The sequence below is a fragment of the Muscardinus avellanarius genome (assembly GCF_963383645.1).
Source record: "Muscardinus avellanarius genome assembly, chromosome: Y".
NCBI lineage: Eukaryota > Metazoa > Chordata > Mammalia > Rodentia > Gliridae > Muscardinus > Muscardinus avellanarius.
Window position 1 is genome coordinate 8,719,443 of NC_137809.1, and position 24,597 is coordinate 8,744,039.

General features: G+C 42.5%; 2 protein-coding genes across 3 annotated transcripts in view; both read right to left on the reverse strand.

The window, feature by feature from the left end:
- Positions 1-24,597, reverse strand: part of LOC308279535 (F-box-like/WD repeat-containing protein TBL1XR1) — a gene marked incomplete at both ends in the record, with an annotated part of 935,328 nt that overhangs the window by 494,527 nt on the left and 416,204 nt on the right.
- Positions 19,287-24,597, reverse strand: part of LOC308279543 (ubiquitin carboxyl-terminal hydrolase 9X-like) — a gene marked incomplete at both ends in the record, with an annotated part of 146,498 nt that continues 141,187 nt past the window's right edge. For both annotated transcript variants that reach the window (XM_080719669.1, XM_080719670.1), the window contains 3 exons: positions 19,287-19,418; positions 23,562-23,657; positions 24,044-24,256. In XM_080719669.1, the coding sequence (XP_080575795.1) occupies positions 19,287-19,418; positions 23,562-23,657; positions 24,044-24,256 (441 nt within the window). The remainder of the gene's footprint in view (positions 19,419-23,561; positions 23,658-24,043; positions 24,257-24,597) is intronic.

Here is a 24,597-nt window from a genome sequence, read left to right on the forward strand (position 1 = left end):
AGTAGGCAAAAAGAGTTGGGCAGCAAGATTGTAGAGGGTGGTTGAAGACCTGGATCGGAGAAAGCGGAGGGGAGTCCTCAGCACTAGCAAGTGGCTGGATGCTACCCGGCTTGAGTGGTTTAGGCTGCCGGGATTTAGGTAGTTTCCTAGTGGTGTGTGAGTGAGCTGCTAGCGGCCAAGGCCTCCACCTCCCGGCCAAGGCCTCCACCTCCCGTAGTGAGGAAACAATGGGACAATTATATTGTGAATGACGTAGGTGATAGCCCACTTCCCGGTGACTTCAGCCCGGTCCTTGCGGTGGTCACTTTGAGCACCTTTCTTTTCCTAGCTCCCCTGCTGAAAAGTCCCCAAAGCCCATAAAACCAGAAATTCTGAACGACCAGCCTAGCAAGAGAATTTGGCTGTTCGTGATTGAGGGAATCCCCAAGCTTAAGGAACTGAAACAGAGTGGTCAAATTAGTGTTAAGAATGAACCCCAGAAAAGCATGGTAGGTTGAAAAGGATAAAGTGAGTTTTCTGGGCATATAGGCATTGCTTCTCATCTTGTAGCTCACATCTCTACTTCTCTGTAGCACCACAGGACACTTAAATGTGAACAATTTATTTATCAGTGGGTCCTGGCTTTAAGTTATTCCCCCCCCCCCGCGGGGAAAAAAATGTCTTGGGATAGAACCCAGGGGCATTTGACCTCCAAGCCACATCCCCTGCCCTATTTTTTTATTCTTTATTTTTAAACAGGGTCTCACTAAGTTAGGGAGGGCCTCGTTAAGTTCGCTGTCCCTGAACCACAATCCTCTGGTTTCAGCCTCCAGAATGCTGAGATTACAAGCATGTGCCACCATGCGGGGTTTAAATTACCAATATCTTGTGCATAGTTCTTGTAAACATTGTCTCCCCTCCCAACGAAACTAGAGATTACAAATTGCTGAGTGCAGTGGCGCACACTTGTAATCCCAGTACTTTGGAGGCTGAGCCAGAGGAGGATCACAGGCTCTCAGCCCGCTTCAGCTACTTAGTGAGGGCCTCCACAATTTAGACCTTGTTTCAAAGCAAAGAATAAAAAATAGGACAGGGTGTAAAACTAGGTAGTAGAATCCCCCTGGGTTTAATCTCCAGTACCAAACAACAACAACAAACAATGAGATTAATGTCGGAAGTTCTGCATTATTCTTCAAAGGATCTCCTCCAATTCAGACACTTTATTTCTCTTTTCTGAGCTTCCAGTTTTGAAATTGAAATAGGCTGGTGTGATGCTGCAGTTTGTGTAATGTGTAACGTTGAAATTGAGTCGGGGGTCGCAAAGCAGATAAATCCAGCAAAGGAGTGTAGGACCAAGCCTCTTATTAAAGGGATGTTGCTCTGGTTGATGTCTGGAGACCAATATTGGGAAGAGGGTTGGGAAGGGGGGGCATCAGTCTGCAGAGTCCCTGGCTAAGAGGAAGTGAGAATATATATGTAGCCTGAGTCTTGGGAGTGGGGACTAGCTGTATGAGTTTCACCTCCTGTCCCTGGTGCAGAGTCCAATGGGGATAGGAATCCGACCTATCAGCTTGTAATCCTAATACTTGGCACCTTGAGACAGAAGGATCTTAGTTTCCACACCAGCCTCAATTTAGCATGTGTTCCAAAATAAATACAAAATATTGGGGGTGTAGCTCAGAGGTAGAATGGGTTCAATACAGAAAAAATAATAGTCAAACATAATTGAGTATATATTATTATTTTGTGTGTGTGTGTGTGTGTGTGTGTGTGTGTGTGTGTGTGTGTGTGATACTGGGGTTCCTCGAAACCCTTCTACCTCTGGGCTATACTCCAGGGGGTGGGGTGTTGAGGGCCCTGGGTTTTACAAGCGTGCACCACCACGCCCGGCTTGATTGCACATATTAATTCAACCCTTTTCATAACAAATATTTCTTACTCCTTAACATTCTGAAGTTTAGTAGGTAACAAATTTACTGTTTTTTTAAAGAGTAAAAAGCTAATAAAAGTTTCATATATATGTATGTGTGTATATATGTACTGGGGGTTGAACTCAGGCTAGTCTTTCTGATCTGGTTGCTAGCCCTTTTTATTTTTATTTTAATATTTATTTACTTATTTATTCATTGTGGTTCTGGGGATTGAAAACAGATACATTCTATACCCAGCTCTATTTTATTTTGAAATAGGGTCACACTAAGTTGTGGAGGGACTAAGTTGCTGATGCAACCTGTGATACTCCTGTTTCAGCCTCCCAAATGGAGATAAAGTGTGCACCTTCATGCCCAACTTATTTTTTATTTGAAATATGGTTTTGCCAAGTTGCTGGAGTTGACCTCAAACCTGTGATCCTCCTATCTCAGCCTCCAAAATACTGAGAATACAGTGTAGACCTGGTCCACATTAATACCTGGCTAGTAAAATGTTAAGTGTTTGCACTGCCACAGAGAACAGCATTTGTCCTGTTCAAACATAATTACAAAGAGCATTGTTGCAATTGTTTTATTATTTTCCAAAATGATGACAACAATACAATTTAACTTTTTTTTGTGTGGTACTGGGGGTTAGGGGTTGAAAGCAAGGACATTCTACCTCTGAGCTACATCTCCAGCCTTATATTTTACTCTTTATTTTGAAGCAGGGTCTCATTGAGTTGCAAAGGGCCTAAGTAGCTGAAGCTGTCCACAAACTGTGATCCTCCTGTTTTAGCCTCCCAAATGCTGGGATTACAAGTGTGTGCCACCACACTTGGCTAACTTTTGTTTTAAATAGTTATACTCCTGAGAAATCCTGTATGTTGAAACTATTAAAATAACTTTTGTGTTTAAAAAAAGTCCAATGTTTACATCTTGACAAAAGGATTTTTACCTACATAAATGTCCCCCTGCTTTACAGGACATATATACCTGACCTTGTCTAATAAAATGTCAGTAGCAGCTGGGCGTGGTGGCGCATGCTTGTAATCCCCGCGCTTGGGAGGCTGAGACAGGAGGATTGCACAGGTTCGAAGCCAGCCTCAGCTACTTAGTGAGGCTTTCAGCAACTTTGTGAGACCCTGTTCCCAAATAAAAGTAGAAAATAGGTCTGGGAGTATAGCCCAGAGGTAGAAGGCCTCTGGGTTCCACCCCCAGTACCACCAAAAATAAATAAATAAATAAATAAATTAAATTAAATTAAATGTCAGTAGCTCTTCCTAATTAACTTTGAGGATCTAGATGATCAGTGTACATCAACAGTTACCCCAACAAATGTCTGGTAGTATTTTGGAGGACTGTTACTTGAAACTTTATTAGTTGGCTGGAGTGGAATTTACCCTCTAATACAATTGGCGATCCCTTTCATCTTGATATTTCAGACCCCAAGTGAATTACCTTCTGATGAGTCATTGACTTATGTGGCGTATATGTTGATTTGATTAGAATCTCAGAGGATGGTCCTGATAAATTTAAGGATTAAAAATCAGGAAAGCACATGGCTTACACCAATATTATTTTGGTGGTCACTATTAGTAAAAAGATAGATAGATAAATGATATATATTAAAATCAAGAGAGGGTTGTCAACCACACCCTAGATGCCATACAGAAAGTAAAGTTAGATACTTCTAACAAAATAATCTGGGAAAATAGACTAGCCTTAGCCAGATGTGGTTTTGCACGCTTGTAATCCCAGCATTCAGGAGGCTGAGACTGGAGGATCACAGTTCGAGGACAGGCTCAGCTACTTAGGCCCTCTGCAACTCAGTGAGACCTGATTTCAAAATAAAAAATATAAAAAAAAATAGGGCAAGGGGTGTAGCTCAGAGGTTGAATGCCCCTGGGTTCCATCCCCAGACCCTAAAATAAAAAAGAAAAGACTAGCCTTAGCTATGATCTTAGGGAAAAAAAGGGGTGGGGGTGTTATATACCACAGAAAGGTACTACTGTTCCACCTGTATCCCAAAGTTTGTCTATCTTAGCAGCTGAGTTAGCAAAAAGTTCAAGGACAGATGATCCTTTCCCAGCCTAATGAAACAATGGTTTGGAAAACAAGGAGAAATACAGTATTTCTTATAGTATTTGGAATAATGACCTTAGTCAGATGTGGTATGATTCTCTGTATTAAGGTCCTAGATCATGAGACTTATGTTTCCACCAATGGAAGTGTGGCAGAGAAGACCCATGATAAAAATAAAGCACAGCAAGTTTCCTACATGTTGTTCTTGCATACCTGACTTTACTGGTGGCAGGATAACTTTTTGCAAAAAGTAAAATTCCCCTTGCCAAGCTGATTTCAAATACATGTCTACCCCCCAGCCCCTGTACTGAGGATTGAACTCAGCATTCTACCTTGGAGCTAAACCCCAGCCTATTTTTATTTTTTTGTGGTACTGGGGATGGAACCCAGTGGCTTTCTACCTCTGGGCTACACTCCCAGACCTATTTTATATATCATTTGGAAAAAGGATCTCACTAAGTTGCTGTGAGCCTAACTAAATACCTGAGGCTGGCTTCAAACCACTTACCACTACACTTGGGTGTCGTTGTTTTTTTTTTTTTCCCAGTACTGAGGATGAAACCCAGGGGCATCCTACCTCCGAGCTACACCACCAGCCCTGGTTTTTATTTATTTATTATTATTATTATTGTTGTTGTTGTTTGTTGTTGTTGCGGCGAAATATGTTCGGTGTGTGAGGGGAGAAGTAATTCCCCTCCCACCACCACACAAACAGAAAAACAGAAAAAAACTGTAGGATCTTGTCCTAAGCTAAGAATAAATATGCATAGCTTGGACAATTGCTGATGATTTAAAGAAGTTTATTAGAAAGATAGAAATAAAGAAAATAGAAATACACCCCCATGCCAGAGTGGCATGGAGGGGCGACTTGAATGAATACACCAAATGGATCACATGTGGACTCGACCTTTTTATACCCATAACCTCCATCTTGTTCATGTAATCCTGACTTAGTAAATGTACCTGTAAGGTACCTCCCCCAGCCAGGTGTGGCAAGGTGTCTCCTTTCATGAAGGTCAACCCCTCCTACCATCTTAGCTGGCTTATCCAATCATGTAGATCTGTCTTTAGATAAAGGCCTAGTTCTCCTCTCCTATTGACTTGTTAATTACTTTAAGCTAGCTTAATTTCCATTGGAATAATTGCCTGCTTTTAGGCAGAAACCAAGTCCTTCCACAGATTTGTCCCTCACTCAATTTTTGAAATATATTAATAATCATAGCTTTCTCAAATCTTCCTAGGCCATTCCCAATACTGGTACTACTACTACTACTACTACTACTACTACTACTACTACTACTACTATTATTATTATTATTATTATTATTATTATTATTATTAATTATTATGTGTGTGTGGCACTAGAGTTCTTGGAAACCCTTCTACCTCCTGGCTACACTCCCAGACACCTAATATATATATATATTTCTATTTGAGAACAGGGTCTCTTAAGCCAGCATGGCTGGCTTCGAACCCGAGTGATGCTCCTGTCTTGGCCTCCCAAGCTGGGATTAAGAGCATAGTCAACACTCCCGGCTTTATTCTTTATTTTGAAACAGGGTCTCACTGAGTCGCAAAGGGCCTCACTAAGTAGCTGAAGCTGGCTGCAAACCACGATCCTCCTGTCTCAGCCTCCCAAATGCTGGGATTACAAGAGTGCACCACCATGCCTGGCTGGTTTTTTAATTTAATTTAATTTAATTTTTTGTGGTACTGGGGATAGAACCCAGGGGCCTTCTACCTCGGGGCTATACTCCCAGACCTATTTTATATTTTTATTGGAAACAGGATCTCTTAAACCAGCTGAGGCTGGCTTTGAACCTGGCAATCCTTGTCTCAGCTACTCAAGCTTGGGGATTACAAGCATAGACCAACATACCGGGCTGTGTGTTTTTTGTTTTGAAGGATCTGAGAATTGCCCACCAACCCAAATATCGAAGGACTCACAAGAGATGTAAAATGCAAGCGAGGTTATTGTGCTGCAGCTCTGTCCCGGCTAGCCAGGGGTCGAGACCAAGACACTATGGCCGAGGTTCGACCCCCTCCCCACTCCACGCTCTGAATTTTTTTTTTTTTTTGTGGTCCTGGGGTTCCTGGAAGCCCTTCTATCTTCGGGCTACACTCCCAGACCTATTTTTACACTTTTATTTGGAAACAGGGTCTCCTAAGCCAGTGCGCATGGCTGGCTTCGAACCTGCGCGATCCTCCTGTTTCTGCCTCCCAAGCGTGGGGATTACAAGCATGCGCCACCACGCCCGGCCACGCTCTGAATTTTATAACCCTAGGAGGGAGTGGTTACACACGAGGGAGTGGTTACACACGTCAGAGCCCACCAAAAGTTTGAGCCCGCCAACCTTAGAATACAACCAATCAGATACAAGGACAAATAAGTACAACCAATAATTTTAAAACATGCATCCACACACGTCAGAGCCTGCTCTGCCTTTCCCACCCACCTTGGCTGGGCCAGGCTTATCTCTGCACTGAAGAACAGATTATCTCTGCACTGGAGAGATTAGCCTGGCCTTGTTTGCTGATCTAGCTCAGAGATATGGGGATGGGGTCCCATTTACAAAGACCTTGGCCGGCAAGCTGGAGATTAGAGGCTTTGACCTGGTGGGTCCCCTACCCTCGTCCTTGAATCCTGCAACCTGGGCAGCTGGGCTTACGGATCTTCATTCTATTTCCAATCCTACCTTACTTCTATACCTGGTAGGCTGAGATGGGAGGATCTCAGGTCCCAGTCAGCCTTAGATTCTAAGTGAGGCCCTTTTACAAACTAAAGAAAAACAAAATTGGATTGGGGGTGTGTAGGACACAGGTTCAATCACCAGCACCTGATCAAAAAAAAAAAAAAGAAGTGGCACCCTCACCTAGTGGGACAGAGTTCACAAGAGTCAGGGGTCCCCAACTTACAGACTAGGAGCTTTTTATGGGGCAGTAGGAAGGAAGAATAGTTAGTCCAGGACAGGTGATTTATGAGGGATGGTTAGGGCTGTTTCTTCACCACTGCTGGGAGTTCTTTTGCTCTTAACTTCCTCCAACCAGGTCTCACAAAATCCACAAGATGAAGATCAAATATATACTTCACAGTACTACAATTAGGCTTTTTTTTTTTTTTTGTAGTACTGGGGATTGAACACAGGGACATTCTACATCCAAGCTATAATCTCAGCCCTATTTTTTTATTCTTTACTTTGAAATAAGATCTTACTAAATTGTCAGAAATATAATAGCCCATCCTGGCTTAGTGGCACATGCTTGTTATCCCACCATTTGTGAGGCTGAGACAGGAGGATCACAGTTTGCAGTCAGCCTAAGCTACTTAGTGAAGCCCTTTGCAACTCAAGAAGACCCTGTTTCAAAATAAAGAATAAGAAATAGAGCCGGGTGTGGTGATGCACGCTTGTAATCCCAGCATTTGGGAGGCTGAGACCTGGAGGATCGTGGTTCGCCGACAGCCTCAGCTACTTAGTGAGGCCCTGTGCAACTCAAGAAGACCCTGTTTCAAAATAAAGAATAAAAAGTAGGGCAGTGTGGTGAGCCGCCATTGAAAGATGGCGCCGGCTTCCTGCCTCTGAGCTTGATTGGCACATGGCTGTGCAGGAAGCAACTCCATATTTGGAGGCTAGGGTTGCGTAACACATGACGTGGTGGTGACCTGACGAGTGTGAGCCAGTGAGTGAGTGAGATGTGGCAAGAAGTGATTGGGAGAGTTAATGTTTATAATGCCCTGCGCGAGGCAGATCTTGGCCATTCCGCCATTACTAGTATCCTGAATAAATGGCTTGCAAGAAGAGCTTCGTGTCGTGTCTTAATTACTGGTCGAGGGACGCGACAACTGGTGTCCCGTACAGGGAAAATCAGCTCCCGTGCGTGAAGCTCAGAACTTGCTGTCGTCAGGGAAGGTGCACCGGTAAGTCCCCTGGTAGATTAGGGGGTCCGCGAAAAATGCGGGTAACCGCTCTCACCCGTGGATAAGGGGAGAGCAAATCAAGTAGAGCTGCGATCAAAGCAAACACAGAAAAGTAGAAGTAGAGCTGCGATCAAAGCAGACACGGGAAAATAAAAGTAGAGCTGCAATCAAAGCAGACGCGGGAAAATAAAAGTAGAGCTGCGGTCAAAGCAGATGCGGAAAAGTGGAAGTAGAGCCGCGGTAAAGCAAACGTGAAAAAGTGAAAATAAAGTTGCGGTCAAAGCAGATGCGGGAAAGTAAAAGTGGAGTTGCGGTCAAAGCAGACGCGGAAACGCGAAGATAGAGCCCCGATCAAAGCGGACCATTTTAAAATTTCATTTTGAGCTTAGTTTTGGGATGGGGGCTTCGCAGTCTCATCCAATTTTTTTGGCTCTCCAGGAGCTACTTTATTCTAAAAGTTTAGAATTTAGAGAGTCTACTTGAAAGAAATTTTTAAATGGTTGTGACAGCGCCGCTCCATGGTTTGCTGTCTCAGGTAACCTGACAGTTCCTAGTTGGGAAAAGCTTGGTCAAGATCTTGAATATGCCAAGCAACAGGGAAGCCTTAATCCCTGTATTCTACCTATTTGGAAATTGGTCAGAGGTTGTTTAAAAGATCAAAAATATCATGATGCTATTAAGGAAGGGCAAACCGCCCTTAAATTACTCAAAGAACAGCTCATTGTCTCGAAGTCTGGGCAGCCTGGGGTAAACCTCATCAATTAAAAACTGATAATGGCCCTGCTTATACTTCACATAAGTTTATAGCTTTTTGCAAAACCCTTTCAGTTTCTGTAAATCATGGCCTTCCCTATAATCCACAAGCTCAGGGCATCGTTGAGCGTGCACATAAAACATTAAAAGAATGTCCTCATAAACAAAAAGGGGGAATCGGCCACGGCAGGCCCCCTAAACAGCGATTGGCATTGGCTCTTTTTACTCTAAATTTTTTAAACCTGGGTCTAAATGGATTATCTGCGGCTGATCGTCATATGACACATAAGCCTATATGTCAAGGATATGTTAAATGGAAGGATGTAATTACAGGACTCTGGCATGGTCCAGACCCAGTGTTGGCCTGGACGAGAGGATCTGTCTGTGTTTTCCCACAGAATCAGCAGGACCCGGTGTGGCTCCCAGAACGCTTGACTAGGCGCTGCAATAATCATGAAAATGAGAAACCCCCTACGGCTGTGGATGCTGCTTCACCCAATAACCTCGGTTCAGATGAAATGGAGATGGGGAATTCTATCGACATTTCCGGTACCCATGCCAGTGAGACATAGCGCTCAAGTCTTTCCTCGATTATGTCATAAAAGATTGTGATGAGGAATATAGTTCCTCCTCCACTTATTCTTGCAGTCAATTAACACCAAAAATTATACAAACTAAGCATTATTCCCCTGCTAGCGTGTGTGTTCATCCTCCTTTTATTTTTATATTGAGTAATAATAGCTTTTCCTTTTGTAATAATTATAGCTATTTTTATAGTTTGTGCTGAAATAATAGAAGTTTTTCTCGTGCTATGATTGCTTGAATTCCTCGCTGGGTTCCAGTCCCAGTGGATGCTCCCAATCCCATGGTTTTATTTAGGTCTAAACGATATTTTGGCATCATGGCTGCCATTGTAGCCGCAATTGCTGCCGCTGCTGCTGCGGGCACTGCAGCTGCAATTGCCTTAACTCAGACAGTACAGACAGCGGAGACTTTAATTAATATGTCCTCCACTGTGGCGCAGGCCTTAGATACTCAAACAACGCTGAATAGTCAACTTAAAGGCGGCCTTATGGTAGTCAATCAGCGCATTGATTTAGTACAAGAACAAGTTGAGATATTATGGCAGCTTGCTCAGCTTGGATGTGAATGGAGATACCCTGGTCTCTGTGTTACCAGCGTTCAATATGAAAACTCTACAAAAGCCGCTAACCTGTCTCAGGAGTTGTCAATTTATCTTTTAGGCAACTGGACAGGAGAATTTGAAACCCAACTAGAGAGATTACGCACTGCCGTGGTCACCGTCAACTCGACTCGTGTGGACATCAGTTTGGCCAAAGGACTGTCATCTTGGATAACTCATGCCATGAATCATCTAAAGAAATGGGCTGGATTGGGGGCCTTGATGGGATTATTGGTTGTGGCTGTGTTGTTTTGTGTCTGGTGCATTGCTCGTCTTCGCCAAAGTGTTAATCATAATACAGCCATGTTTATACAGGCCTGTGTGGCTATCGAGGCAGGACAATCACCCCAAGCCTGGCTCGCAGCAGCTAAGGCATAGTGGCTCAGGTTGCAAGGCAAAGCACTGCAGCTGAGGGCACAAGTTTGGTCCTCAGGAAGAGTACGCTTGACTGCACACGGGTTAGGCACCCAAGTACCCGTCCCTAGAAAAAGGTGCCAGTGATTAATAGGGGTTGAACCTCTGCTCTTACCTGTTGCCTATAAAAACAAAAAGGGGGAATTGTGGTGAGCCGCCATTGAAAGATGGCGCCGGCTTCCTGCCTCTGAGCTTGATTAGGCACATGGCTGTGCAGGAAGCAACTCCATATTTGGAGGCTAGGGTTGCGTAACACATGACGTGGTGGTGACCTGACGAGCGTGAGCCAGTGAGTGAGTGAGATGTGGCAAGAAGTGATTGGGAGAGTTAATGTTTATAATGCCCTGCGCGAGGCAGATCTTGGCCATTCCGCCATTACTAGTATCCTGAATAAACGGCTTGCAAGAAGAGCTTCGTGTCGTGTCTTAATCGCTGGTCGAGGGACGCGACAGGGCAGAAGGTGTAGCTCGGAGGTCGAATGCCCCTGGGTTCCATTCCCAAACTGGCTAAAGAAGGAAAAAAAAAAAAAAAGGACTAAAAGCCAGGCATAGTGGTGCACAATTGTAATCCCATCATTTAGAAGGTTGAAACAGGAGGATGGCGCAGGTTTGAAGCCAGCCTCAGCTACTTAGTGAGGCTCTCAGCAACTTAGTGAGACCCTGTTTCCAAATAAAATATAAAATAGACCTGGAAGCTGGGTGTGGTGGTGCACACTTGTAATCTCAATATTTGGGAGGATGAGACCAGAGGATTGCAGTTCATGGACAGCCTCAGCTACTTAGTGATACCCTCTGCAACTTAGTGAGATCCTGTTTCAAAATAAAGAATAAAAAAAATTGGGCAGGGGATGTAGCTTGGAGGTCAAATGCCCCAGGTTCCATCCCTAGACCCGCAAAAAAAAAAAAAAAAAAAAAAAAAAAACCAAAAAGCCTAGAAGTATAGCCCAGAAGTAGAAAAGCCCCTCAATTCCTTACACACACACACACACACACACACACACACACACACACACACACACACACACACGAAATAGGGCTAGAGGTGTAGCTCAGAGGAAGAATGCCTCTAGATTCCATTCACAATACTGCAATGAAAGTGAAAGTCCAGTGCAGAAAAAAACCAAGGCCAGCATCAGAGATAAGCAAGCAAGCAAAAGCTTTATTAAAACAGCCCAGCTCCCTTTTATATCAGGCAGCTGGGGATTTTTTTAAAATAGGAGGGGGCTTCTGCTCACAGTGGAAGATCACACGAAGTAAGGGGCACTTACTGATTGGGTGGCTCATACCCCAGTGAGTGTATTATCAGGGGACTGGTTGTTGGGCATCCCGTGCCCCCTTTGGCTGACTATGAGGTAACCAGCACAATCCAGAAGAGAAGCCAGAGAGGTGCCATCTTTGGCATGACTGGGCTGCTTATCCTAACAGAAACTCTCATCATTAAGACCCTGTTTCCAAATCAAAATAAAATAGGGCTGGGGGGTATATCTTAAGAGGCAGAATAACCCTGGATTTAACTGCCAGTATAACAATATTTTTAATAAAATTAATTTTAAAAAAGTAAGCTGAGTATGGTGAGGCACACTTGTAATCTCAGTATTTGGGAGGCTGCGACAGGAGCATCACAGGTTCACAGCCAGCCTTAGTTACTTAGTGAGGACTCTGAAAATTAAGACCTTGTTTCAAAATAAAGAATAAAGGCCTAAGGGTGTTGTTTGGAAGTAGAATGTCTCTGGGTTCCATCCCCAGAACTATAACAACAATAAAAAAGCAGATTGAAAACCAGGCATGGTGGCTTATGCTTGTAATCTCAGCATTTGGGCTAAGACAAGGATTGAAGTTTGCGGACAGCCTCAGCTACTACTTAGTGACTTAGTGAGGCTCTTTGCAACTCAGTGAGATCCTGTTTCAAAATAAAGAATTAAAAATAGGGCTGGGGTTGTAGCTTGGAGGTAGAATGTTCCATCCTCAGTACTGCAAAACAAACAAAACAAACAACCACAACCAAACCAAACCAAAACAACAACAAAACAGATTGAAAAGAGGAGAAACCTATACTTAAATATATGTTGATCTACCTGAATTGTCAAATGTTTACAAATTCTGGCAGGAGGCACTGTGATACCATTGGTGGCTACAAGTAAATTGCTGGATTAACTTGTTAGGCTGCTTTGAATTTTGGAAGATTCATATACCACATCTAGGATCAGTGACAAATTTCCATTACAATACCTAAAAGAATGCATATAGGGAACTAGGCAAAGGCAGGGCACATCTGAATTACAAAAGTGGTTTCTCACCCAGGTGAGAATGCATGCATTTGGTGGTGGCATGCATTTGTTATCCCAGCATTTGGGAGGCTGAGACAGGAGGATCTGGGTTTGTGTCCAGACTCAGCTACCTACATAGTGAGGCCCTTTGCAACTCAGTAAAACCTTGTTTCAAAATAAAGAATAAAGCAAGTGTGGTGGCACACGCTTGTAATCTCAGGGCTTGGGAAGCTGAGACAAGAGAATCACACAAGTTTGAAGCCAGCGTAGGCTACTGAGTGAAACTCAGCAACTCAATGAGACCCTGTTTCCAAATAAAATATAAAAAATAGGTCTGGGAGTATAGCCTGGAGGTAGAAAAGCCTCTGGGTTCCACTCCAAGTACCACACACACATACACACACACACAAAAAAAAAAAAAGGAAAAATAGGGCTGGGGTGTCTCTCTGAAGTAGAATGCTACTGGGTTCCATCCCCTGTACCACAAAACAAACAAACAAACAATAACGTCCTTTCAGGACATAAAATAATCTTTTTTTTTCTTTTTCTTTTTCTTGCGGGTCTAAGGATGGAACCCAGGGGCATTTAACCTCTGACCTACAGCCCCTGCCCTATTTTTATTTTTTATTTTTTGAAACAGAGTCTCACTAAGTTTCAGAGGGCCTCACTAAGTACCTGAGGCTGTCCACAAACCATGAGCCTCCAGTCTCAGGCTCCCAAATGCTGGTATTACAAGTGTGCGCCACCATGCCCGGCATAAAACAATCTTAAAAAAAAAAAGAAATAACCATTAGTATCCTGGGCAATGTCAGAAAATGAGAAAGTTGAAACAGATACTCATCACATTAAAGAAAAGTAGAGGCCTCTACTGCCTTATAACTAATTTTTCGAAGAACTTGATAGTGTTGGATCCCATTGTCTCTGCAAACTATGTACTGAACAACAAGAGAGAAGAGAGACAGAAAATGTCCTGTTTAGCAAGCTGCCTCAAAGACCAGTAATGATTAAAGTATAAATCAGCTCAATATTAGAATTGCATGTTATTTTCTTAATGATAAAACAAACAACTATTTAAAATAAGCCTCTTTTGGCTGGAATCCCAGTACTTGAGAGGCAAAGACAAGAGGATCACAGGTTGTTAGCCAGCCCCAGCTACTTAATGAGGCCCACAGCCACTTAGTGAGACTCTGCTTCAAAATGAAGAATAAAAAATAGGGAGGGGGGTGTAGTTTAGAGGTAGAATGCTCCTGGGTTCAATACTCTGTACTGAAAAAATAAAGCCCCTTGTTAGGTTGAAAATGCAGTTAGGGAGTTTAGGAGGGAGGTAAAAACACCAACTGGGTTATCAGAGACCGCTGATTTGGACCCAGCTCTGCCGGAGAGTCAGCTGGCCGTGGAGGAAGGGACCAATGGGCCACGCGTCTGGAGAGTTGTGCATAGTCCTGATTGGCCAGCTGAGTCATGTGTTGGATCTGAAGCACAGAGGTTTTATAAGCATGCCAATTCTCTCACGACAGCTGTAGTCTCGTCATGTTTGGAGTCTCGAGGTACTTGGAATCTCGCCATTATCTCCACTTTTGGCTTCTGGGATTCCGCTTCCTGTTCCCGTTGACCTCACGTCGGGGAGGGACCCAATTTATCATCCTGACCTTTTGGTGTTAATGGGCAGCGATTCAAATCTTAAACTACTTCCTGCTGTAAAGGGGCGTTGTAGGGGGGGCCCTTTGGCTGGGAAAGGTCGGGTCCTCCGGAAATGGAAAGGTGGGAGTATGGCTGCAGCCAGAGTCTGAGGTTACCCCGGACAGCTTGGTGATGTGCATTCAAAGGTACTTAACTATACCTTCTTGATGGTATGAGAGATGCCTCCCATAAGACGGTTAATTATAACAAGCTTAAGGAAATCACCCAGGGCCCAAATGAAAACCCAGGGTTTTTCCTTAATCAGCTGCAAGAGGCTTTTACCTCTGTACATGCCTAGATCCATCTTCTGAGGCAGGGTTGTATTGGCCACCCATTTTATTGGGCAATCAGCCCCTGATATTCGGATAAAATTAAGAAAGGCTGAGGATGGTCCTCACACCCCATCCGAGATTTGGTGAACATGGCATTTAATGTTTTAATTCCAGAGAACAGGTGGGAGTGGAGCGTACACTCCAACTTCGCCAGATGATGGATCTACAGTCCCAAGCCCTGGTAGCAACCCTAAGGCCAGTAGAGGGAGGGCAGCCCTCAGGGCAATGAGTGCCACCTAGGGGAGGACAACAGCAAAGACAACCACCTCCAGGAGCCTATTTCAGGTGTGGTTTGAATGGCCACTGGAAAGGCGAGTGCCCTTGGAAAAGCGGTGAGCCCCAGGTGCCTCAACACAGGGGGATCACCCTTCCAGACCAGGACCTGTTGCTGGCCCTGCTTGACCTGGCCAAGGACTGACAACTCCTGGATCCCTCATCCTCCTTCCTTCATCCTCCTTGCTGGCCCAGGGTAACTCTACATGCACAGGGTAAGCCAGTCTCCTTTTTGGTAGCCTGCTCAATCTTTTCATCCTTTCAGTCCCTATTTTCCCTTCCCAAATTTCGGTCCAGGGGATTGACGGCAAGTTCTCCTGCCCATGCACTATAGGCCCTCCTTTACAGGACAAAATTGCTCTGCCTGAAGCTTAGGCCATATCTAAAATGGGCTCTGTTACAACAGTCCCATGACAAATTCTCTTGCACAGTGTTGAGGCCTACTAAGCTTCGTTTGTTCTCAGCATAATTCTCTTTGATGTTATTATTTTAGCAGGTCCACCTGTTTACATACTACGGTTCTCTCCCTCTTCAGATGCCAAACTGCCATAAGTATTAAACCTCTGAAATCCGTTACTGATACTTCTAACCCAATAGCATGTTTTCATTTGACCAGAAGATGGACCCAAACCCACTCACTGCTAAAAAGAGTGGCCTGTGTTTCTCTCAGGAAAATGATGCTATTAATGACTCTGGTCTAATGACAAACTGCTAAAGGGATGGTGTATGTCTTCCTTAGGGAAAATGCTGCTATTGTATTAATAAATCTAGTGACAATCTACCCTATCTCTAAAAGGGCTCCTGCACAACCTGGGATCTACTCTCACAATTTTTTTTAAATAGCCCTTTGCCGGTTAAAGTCCCCTCGAACACACATCACCAAGCTGTCCAGGGTAACCTCAGACTTTTGCTGCAGCCACATTCCCACCTGCCTACTTTTGGAGGATCCAATCTCTCCTGGCCAAGGGGCCCCATTATGATGCCCCTTGACAGCTGGAAGTAGCTTGAGATCCGAATCTTTGCCTATTATCCCCAAAAGGCTGAGATGATAAGTCGGGGGTCCCACACTCATTTGACCTGTGCATGGTGGAGGGGGCAGAACCCTCATGAGAAAAGTGAGTTCCCACAAGTAAGTCCCATCCCTGGAGATGCATACCTTAAAAGGGGAGGTCCTGCCAGGCGTGGTGGCGCATGCTTGTAATTCCAGCATTTGGGAGGCTGAGACCAGAGGATTGCAGTTGGTGGACAGCCTCAGCTACCTAGTGAGCCCCTCTGCAAATCAGTGAGACCCAGTTTCAAAATAAAGAATAAAAATTTGGGCAGGTGGTGTAGCTTGGAGGTCGAATACTTCTGGGTTCTATCCCCAGACCTGCAAAAAAATAAAAAAATAAAAAAATAAATAAAAAAAGGGGAGGTCACCCTTGCCGGGCGTGGTGGCACACACTTGTAATCCCCATGCTTGAAAGTGGAGACAGGAGGATTGGGCAGGTTTGAAGCCAGCCGTGCTGGCTTAGTAGACCCTGTTTCCAAATAAAAATATAAAAATAGGTCTGGGAGTGTAGCCCAGAGGTAGAGGTAGAAGGGTTTCCAGGAACCCCAGTACCACCAAAAAAAAAAAGGGAGGTCCCTCCCTTCTAGCCTCGGATGGGCCTGCAGGTCTCCAGGACTGCTCAGCACACATCCCCAGGAGAACCGTACCATTAAAGCTGATACCATGTGTACTGGACCTCTCTCGTGTTTTACACTGCGCAGGACTCACTCTATCTTACATAATGGTGCTGAAACAGGGTTGGACTCTTATCCTTTGATCTGCGCAGTTAAAATTCGCAACCGCACCTGTGTACTGTGGTTCCTGAAGTAACCGTCGCCTGCCGCCACAGACTGCGGTCCCCAGAGTAACCACTGCCACAGCCCAGCCCAGAAAAACGCTACGCGTGGCCCCCAAAAGAACCCCTGCCACCGCCGGGCCACGGAGAAACCATTTCCAGACCCGCATCCAATGGCGCCGCTCCACCTAGGCCTGGCCTTCAGCTTTCTCAAATCTTCCTAAGCCATTCCCAATACTGGTACACTCTGAGGCACAAAACTAGATATCAAGAAGGATCTATAGGACAGGAGAGAAAGACTGCAGATGACTGTGGGAAAAGGAAAAGTATAATAATGTAATGACTACAATGGAACAATGTCAGTAGCTTTTTCATGAAACCCTGTCTCAAAGAATAAAAACTCTGTGTATAACTTGGAAGTAGATTGAACCCCCAGTGGGTTTCAGTCTCTAGTAATGGCACATGCGCACACAGTAGCGCGCGCGCACACACACACACACACACACACACACACACACACACACACACACACACAGTTAATATTGTCATGTTACAGGGTTACAAAGTAACAGTGTTATAGACTGAGAATGGACACTTGAAGAACTGTATAAAATGACTCATTATTTACTAATTTGGTGTTTATAGTGACATTATAAAGCATTACTATGAATTGGAAGAACAAACTACATAAAAATGTATCAAAAGCACATTAGTAAGTTTTCATACTGCCAAGTCAGTTTTTCTTTTTCTAAATTCTGTGTGTGTGTGTGTGTGTGTGTGTGTGTGTGTGTGTGTGTGTGTGTGTAGTACTGGAGATGAAACCCAAGGGGCATTCTACCTTCAAGTTGCATCCTCTATTTTTTTATTCTTTACTTTGAAACAGGGTCTCACTGAGTTGCAGATGACCTCACTAAGGCTGCCTGCGAACCACAATCCAAATGTCTCAGCCTCCTGAATGCTGGGATTACAAGTGTGCGCCATCACGCCCAGCTTCTTAATTCTTTTTTTTTTCCTTTTTTCTTTTTTGGTGGTATTGAGGATGGAACCCAGGAGCCTTCTACCTCCGGCCTACACTCCCAGACCTATTTTATATTTTATTTGGAAACAGGGTCTCTTACGCGACCTGAGGCTGGTTTCAAACCTGTGCAATGCTCCTGTCTCAGCCTCCCAAGCACAATGATTACAAGCATGTACCACCATACCCAGCTTTAAATTCTTACTAAGGAATTAAAGGGCCAAATCTTTATTTGTGAAAAAACTCAGGGTTTTAAATATTGAATTCAATATAGTGCCAACATATGCAATGCAAACACTTATTTTAATATGTAGAATATAAGAATTCAACATAAGAATCAAAAACATACCACAGGACAAAATTCTTCTTAAATTTTATTTGGAAGTTCAGCAAAATAATTTCCATAAAATAAAACAGAAAAATATTTAAATAGTATAGGATGAGCTGTATATGTCTGCATAAATATTTGGTTACTAGACAGCTTTAAAAATACTACACACATTCAAAAGTTACCCATTCTCCTTGAAATATGGTATTAAGAGCTTGAATATTTAAACAAATGTTTAAAATACTACCTTACAATTATTTTAAGTCAGGAGTTTATGTCTTAAACCCCATATTTAACAATAAGACTTTTAAAATAATGAAAAACTAACTGATAATTATTCAAGTAAAATTAGGGACTAAGTCAGGCATACTGGTATGATGGTATTTCAAAATAATATGGATTTTAATGATGTCCACTTAAAAGAGATTCAGTAGAAACAAGGTTTCTGAAGCATCAGTAAATAAATTCTACCAAAAGTCAAACCAAAATAATCTTCCTCTTATGCCTTACACATTCTGGAATAACAAAAACTTACATATTTGTTTTAATATTTTTAAATTCCTAAAATACTCTGAAACTCTTTATATTGTCAGGATATGAAACTCAAATGTTAAATAAGAACTGCGTTTCCTATTTCCCAATTTTATGCTTATTCTAGGTATAAAAAAAAAACTGTAAGCATATATTTATTGTCATTTTTGGGATAGTATTGACCTTAGGTAATTCTTGTTCCCATTAGCATATGAATATAGTGTGAAGCCTTGGTAAATATTATAGCATGAACACAGCTTTGAAGTGATTATTCTAATCCCAGAATAAAAAGGAACTGAAAATGTCTGGAAACAATGTTACATTACCTACATTCCACATCAACCATCATCATAAGCCTTATTTTTATCCAGCCTTATTTATCCAATAATAAGGAACTAATAGGAAACTATTGATGTGATTGACATGAATGGGCTCTTTTTATGTTCCTCCATCCTTCTCCCTGTTTTGGTAGAGCTGATCTGACTCCCAGGAAGCAGGAAATACTGGCTGTAAAAAATTAACTTCTATGTTTTTATACATTTCTGGAAAAAAATTTTTTTAAAGAATTAAAGTTAATGATATACTATATATACTTTTGCCATTTACATATTAGTATCAGCCATTTATTACAAAACACTATACACTTTCTGTTGCAGATGCTTATATACTGACAACAAATCTCTACAAATAAGATAGTGAATAGACTCTACTCCATGTTGCTTTGGAACAGTTTTCCTAGTTTTAAGTATTGACCAGGCACAAAAAAAAGTTTGGACTTTAAGGCCCAAGTGAATTTCATTGATCCTTTGTTTGAGGTGACGATAACTCTTCATTGCCTCCATAATTTTCTTGAACTTGGCCATTTTTCAGAGGGCTGTTCAAATGTTGTGTTGCCGGACCTGTATACGGCTGTCCATGTACATTGTTCTAAGAAGCAAAAGATACCTTATTGTTAAATATTTCACATATTTCACCGGGCGTGGTGGCACACGCTTGTAATCCCCATGCTTGGGAGGCAGAGACAGGAGGATTGTGCAGGTTCGAAGCCAGCCACGCGTGCTGGCTTAGGAGACCCTGTTTCCAAATAAAAATGTAAAAATAGGTCTGGGAGTGTAGCCCGGAGGTAGAAGGGCTTCCAGGAACCCCAGTACCACCACCAAAAAATAAAAAATAAAAAATAGAAAATAAAAAAAAATTTCACATATTTCAACTAAAATGTTAAATCATGGACTAAAGTTTGTTTAAAGCAGATATTTCTTTTATTTTTAGGATATACTTATTTGGTGTTGGGATTTAAATCCAGGGACATTCTACCTTTGAGCTATACTCCCAGCTTGCTTGGAGTATACTTGTTCATCCTCCCTACCTCTCTCCTTATTGTGGTACTATGGATGGAACCCTGGGGCCTTTTACCTTCAAACCATACTATCAGCCCTATTGAAAACATGGTCTCACTAAAATGTGAGATCTTCAAGTTGGCTTTAAACCTGTGACCCATTGTATATAAGGCTCCAATGAACTGGGATCATACCACCAGTTCTTATTTTTTTATTCTGAAACTGTCTCACTAAGTTGTCAAGATTGGCTTTGAACCTTCAATCCTACTGTTTCAGCCTCCAAAATACTGAGATGATAGATGTCTGGGCCACAGGGCCTGGTTTTTCATTTTCATGACTAGTCATAAACAAATGTAGAAATTGATCCATATATTATACAGTAAATAAGTACCATTTTTTAATCTGTGTGTGTGTGTGTGTGTGTGTGTATGTGTGTGTGTGTGTGTGTGTATTTACAATATTGGGGATGGAACCCAGGGGTATTCTACCTCCAAGCCACACACCCATACCTATTTTTTGTTTTTTAATTTTGAAACAGGGCCTCACTGAGTTGTAAAGGGCCTAAGTAGCTAAGGCTGACTGCAACTGCCATCCTCCTGTCTCAGCCTCCTCCCAAATGCCAGGATTACAAGTATGGGCCACTATGCCCAGCTTCCTACTTTTTTTTTTTTGGTGGGACTGGGGACAGCCCTGTCCTATTTTTTATTCTTTATTTTGAAACAGGGTCTCACTAAGTTGGGCCTCTATGTAGCTTCGAACCTGTGTGATCCTCTTGTCTCAATCTACCAAGTGTTGGAATTACAAGCGTGTACCACTACACCCAGTTCTCTTTACTTTATAAACAGGGTCTCACTGAATGTGAAGGGACTCACTAGCTGAGGCTGTGTGAGAATCTTGATTCTCTGGTCTCCCCCTCCTGAATGCTGGGATTACAAATGTGTGCCATCATGCTGAGAAAAGTTCTTAAGGGTTTTCTATTTTCACCTGTTATGCTAAAGGTAATCTTTTTTTTTTTTTTTCTTCTTTCTGTGGTGCTGGGGATTGAACTCAGGGGCATTCTACCTCTAACTCATACCCCTACCCAATTTTCTTTATTTTCAAACAGGACCTCACTAAACTGTGGGGGTAGGGAATGGGGGGAGAGGGGCTCACTTAGTAGCTAAGGCTGTCCACAAACTCAGATCCTCCTGTCTCAGCCTCACAATTTCTGGGATTACAAGTGTGTGTCACCATACCCAGCAAAAAAAAGTAATCACTTATAACTATGATCCCTGATCAGCTGCATTGTTTGGAAACATGACAGAAATGCAAACTTTTGCTTAACAGTAGTACAATCTTCTCAGAACATTTCCTCAAAATTTCCTTTTTTTTTCCCCCCGGTAGTGAGGATGGAACCCAGGGGTATCATACTTCTGAGCTACACCACAGCTCTATTTTTTAGTCTTTATTTTGAAAGGGTCTCACTGAGCTGGCAAAGGGCCTCATTAAGTAGCTGAGACTGACCGAGAACTACGATCCTCCTGTCTCTGCCTCCCAAATGCTGGGATTATAAACTTTCAATACCATGCCTGGCAAAATTTATTTTTTTCAATAAAAAAAATCCTCATAAAGTTTCTCCATCTAATGAGTGTATGTGGTACTGGAGATTGAGCTGAAGGGCACGCTATCAGTGAGCTACACCCCTAAAGCACTTTTTTTTAAAATTAAATAAACAGGGTTTTGCTAAATTGATGAGGCTGGCCTTGAACTTTTGATTTTTCTATCTCAGCCTCCCAAAGTCTAGGATTATAGATGTGCACCAAAATGTCATATAGCAGTCATTAATTTTATTTTATTATTTTATTTTGGTGGTATGGGATGGGGATGGAACCCAGGAGCCTTCTACCTCTGGACTACTACTACTCCCAGCCCAATTTTTATACTTTATTTGGAAATAGGGTCTAAATTGCTGAGAGCCTCACTAAGTAGCTGAGGCTGGCTTCGAACCTGTGCTTTCCTCCTGTCTCAGATTCCTAAGTGCTGGGATTACAAGCATGCGCCACCATGCCTGGCTTGGGGCATTTGACCTCCAAGCTACATCCCCTGCCCTATTTTTTTTTTTTTTTTTTGGTGGTACTGGGGTTCCTGGAAGCCCTTCTTCCTTCGGGCTACACTCCCAGACCTATTTTATATTTTTGAAACAGGGTCTCTTACGCCAGCATGGCTGGCTTCGAACCTGCGCGATCCTCCTTTCTCCGCCTCCCAAGTGCGGGGATTACAAGCGTGCGCCACCATGCCCGGCCTTATTTTGTATTTTTATTTTGCAAGAGGGTCTCACCAAGTTGCAGAGGGACTCACTAAGTTAACTGAGGCTATCTGTGAACTGCAATCTGGTTTCAGCCTCTTGAATGCTGGGATTACAAGCATGTACCACCACACCTGGTTTACACAGTATTATTAAGTACAAGGCAGGAAGGATGCCTAGTTGATTAAATATTATAGGGATTAGATGAAACATGTTACAACATGATACCATTTCTTTCCTTCTTTCTTTCTTTCTTTCTTTTTCTGGTACCTGGGATGAAATCCAGGTACAGAATACATCTGAGCCACACCCCCAGCCCTATTTTATTCTTCTTCTGTTTTTTCTGGTTTTTTTTTTTTTTTTTTTTTTTTTTTTTTTGGTGGTACTGGGGTTCCAGGAAGCCCTTCTACCTCTGGGCTACACTCCCAGACCTATTTTTACATAAATTTTAAATAAAAATTTGGAAACAGGGTCTCCTAAGCCAGCGTGCACAGCTGGCTTCGAACCTGCATGATCCTCCTGTTTCTACCTCCCAAGTGCAGGGATTACAAGCGTGTGCCACCACTCCTGGCTTATTTTATTCTTTTGAAACAGGGTCTCAATGAGTTGCAAAGGGCTTCACTAAGTAGTGGCTGAGTCTGTCTGTAAACCGCGATCCTCTTGTTTCAGCCTCCCCAAACCGGGATTACATGCATAAACCACTACACCTGGCTTTCAATTTGCTTTGTTTTTTATTGTTGTAGTCCTGGGGATGGAACAGTGATTCTCTGGTCTCAGCCTCCCAAATGCTGGGATTACAAGTGTGTGTCACCACATCTGGCTAACATAGTACCGTTTCAACTATTCTTCTGACCTTCTAGGCAAAGATATCCTAGATAGAGCCAGGAGTAGTGGTGCATGTTTGTAATCCCAGTTCTTGGGAGGCTGATAGAGAAGGGTTGCAGGTTCACAGCCAGCCTCAGGTACTTAGTAAGGCCCTCTGCAACTTAGTGAGACCATGCTTCAAAATAAAGAATAAAAAATAAGATAGGGTTGGGAGTATCTTGAAGATAGAAAGCTCCCCCAAAATAAGATGTCTTAGATAGTCTATTATAGTTAAAGCTGTCTTAGATAACCATTGTGGAAAAAAAAAGGGTCTAACTACTTAGAAAAAATAAGAGAGAATATCTTTTCTATAAGACATAAATAGCTTAGAGAGCTGGGCTTACTGAGAGACACCTGTAATCTCAGTATTTAGAAGGCTGAGACAGGAGGATTGAGGGTTGGAGAACAGCCTCATCAACCTAGCAAGATTCTCAATAATTTAGCAAGACCTGGTCACAAACAGAGAGGTGGGGATATAGCTTGGAGGTAGAATGCCCCCTGGGTTCAATCCCTAGTACCATCCTCTAACCCTCAACCCTGCACACAAAGATTTGGGGGATAAAAATGAAGAAAACTCCTTTTTACCAGTTGATATTGGGAAATAGGTGACTGAGGATACAATGCTGCATCTTCTGGTAGGGAGGACTCATGCTCATCTGGGGCATCTTGGTCATCTGGCTCCTAATGTTAAATATTTAAAAGAGATCAAAACATAATTATGGTAATAATAAAAAATTATTTCTCATCTCCTTCACTTAATGTCTTTAAAAAATACACAGATGAGCTTTAACATCCTTTCATTTAGTCTATAAATAATTCATAAGAGAAAAAAATTTGAATTCTTCCAGATATATATTTTAGACAATTGCATGTTAGTTTCTCCAGAAGAATGCTGTTGTTCAGAACAAATTTATCAATGCTAACTATTAAAGCAAACAAAACTATAATATCATTAATACATAAACACTAGCCTATAAAAATAAATTAAACACTAGCCTATAAAAATAAATTACTTTAATCCATTTCTATCTGTTGCCAAATGATAGCTTTATTCCTTTTTTTTTTACCTCTTCTGGGCAGAGTTCACATGCTTTTGTAAGAGTCATCCTAGCACTATGTGACCTTTCTAAGAAATAACCGTTTGATGTTTCATTGCTTTGTATAGGAGGGGACCAATTGTTGTAAGTATACTGAGGATTGCCAGTATATGGTCTTCTTTCAAGTTCATCGCCAAGCCACTCCACTGCCCAGATCCATTTTCTTTTAAGATCTCCATTATCCTTCAAAAGAAAATAGAACTACATTTATTAATATATATATAATTTTTTTTTTAGTACTGAGGATGGAACTCAAGGGCATTCTACCTCCAAGCTACACCCCAATCCATTTTTATTCAATAGGGTCTCACTGAGTTGTGAAGGGTCTCACTAAGTAGCTGAGGCTGTCTGCGAACTGCAATCCTCCTGTCTCAGCCTCCTAAATTCTAGGATTACAAGCATGTGCTACCACACTGATTTATTAAAACATTTTTAAGAAATAATAATGTTGGCCGGGCATGGTGGCGCATGCTTGTAATCCCCGCGCTTGGGAGGCAGAGACAGGAGGATCGCACAGGTTCAAA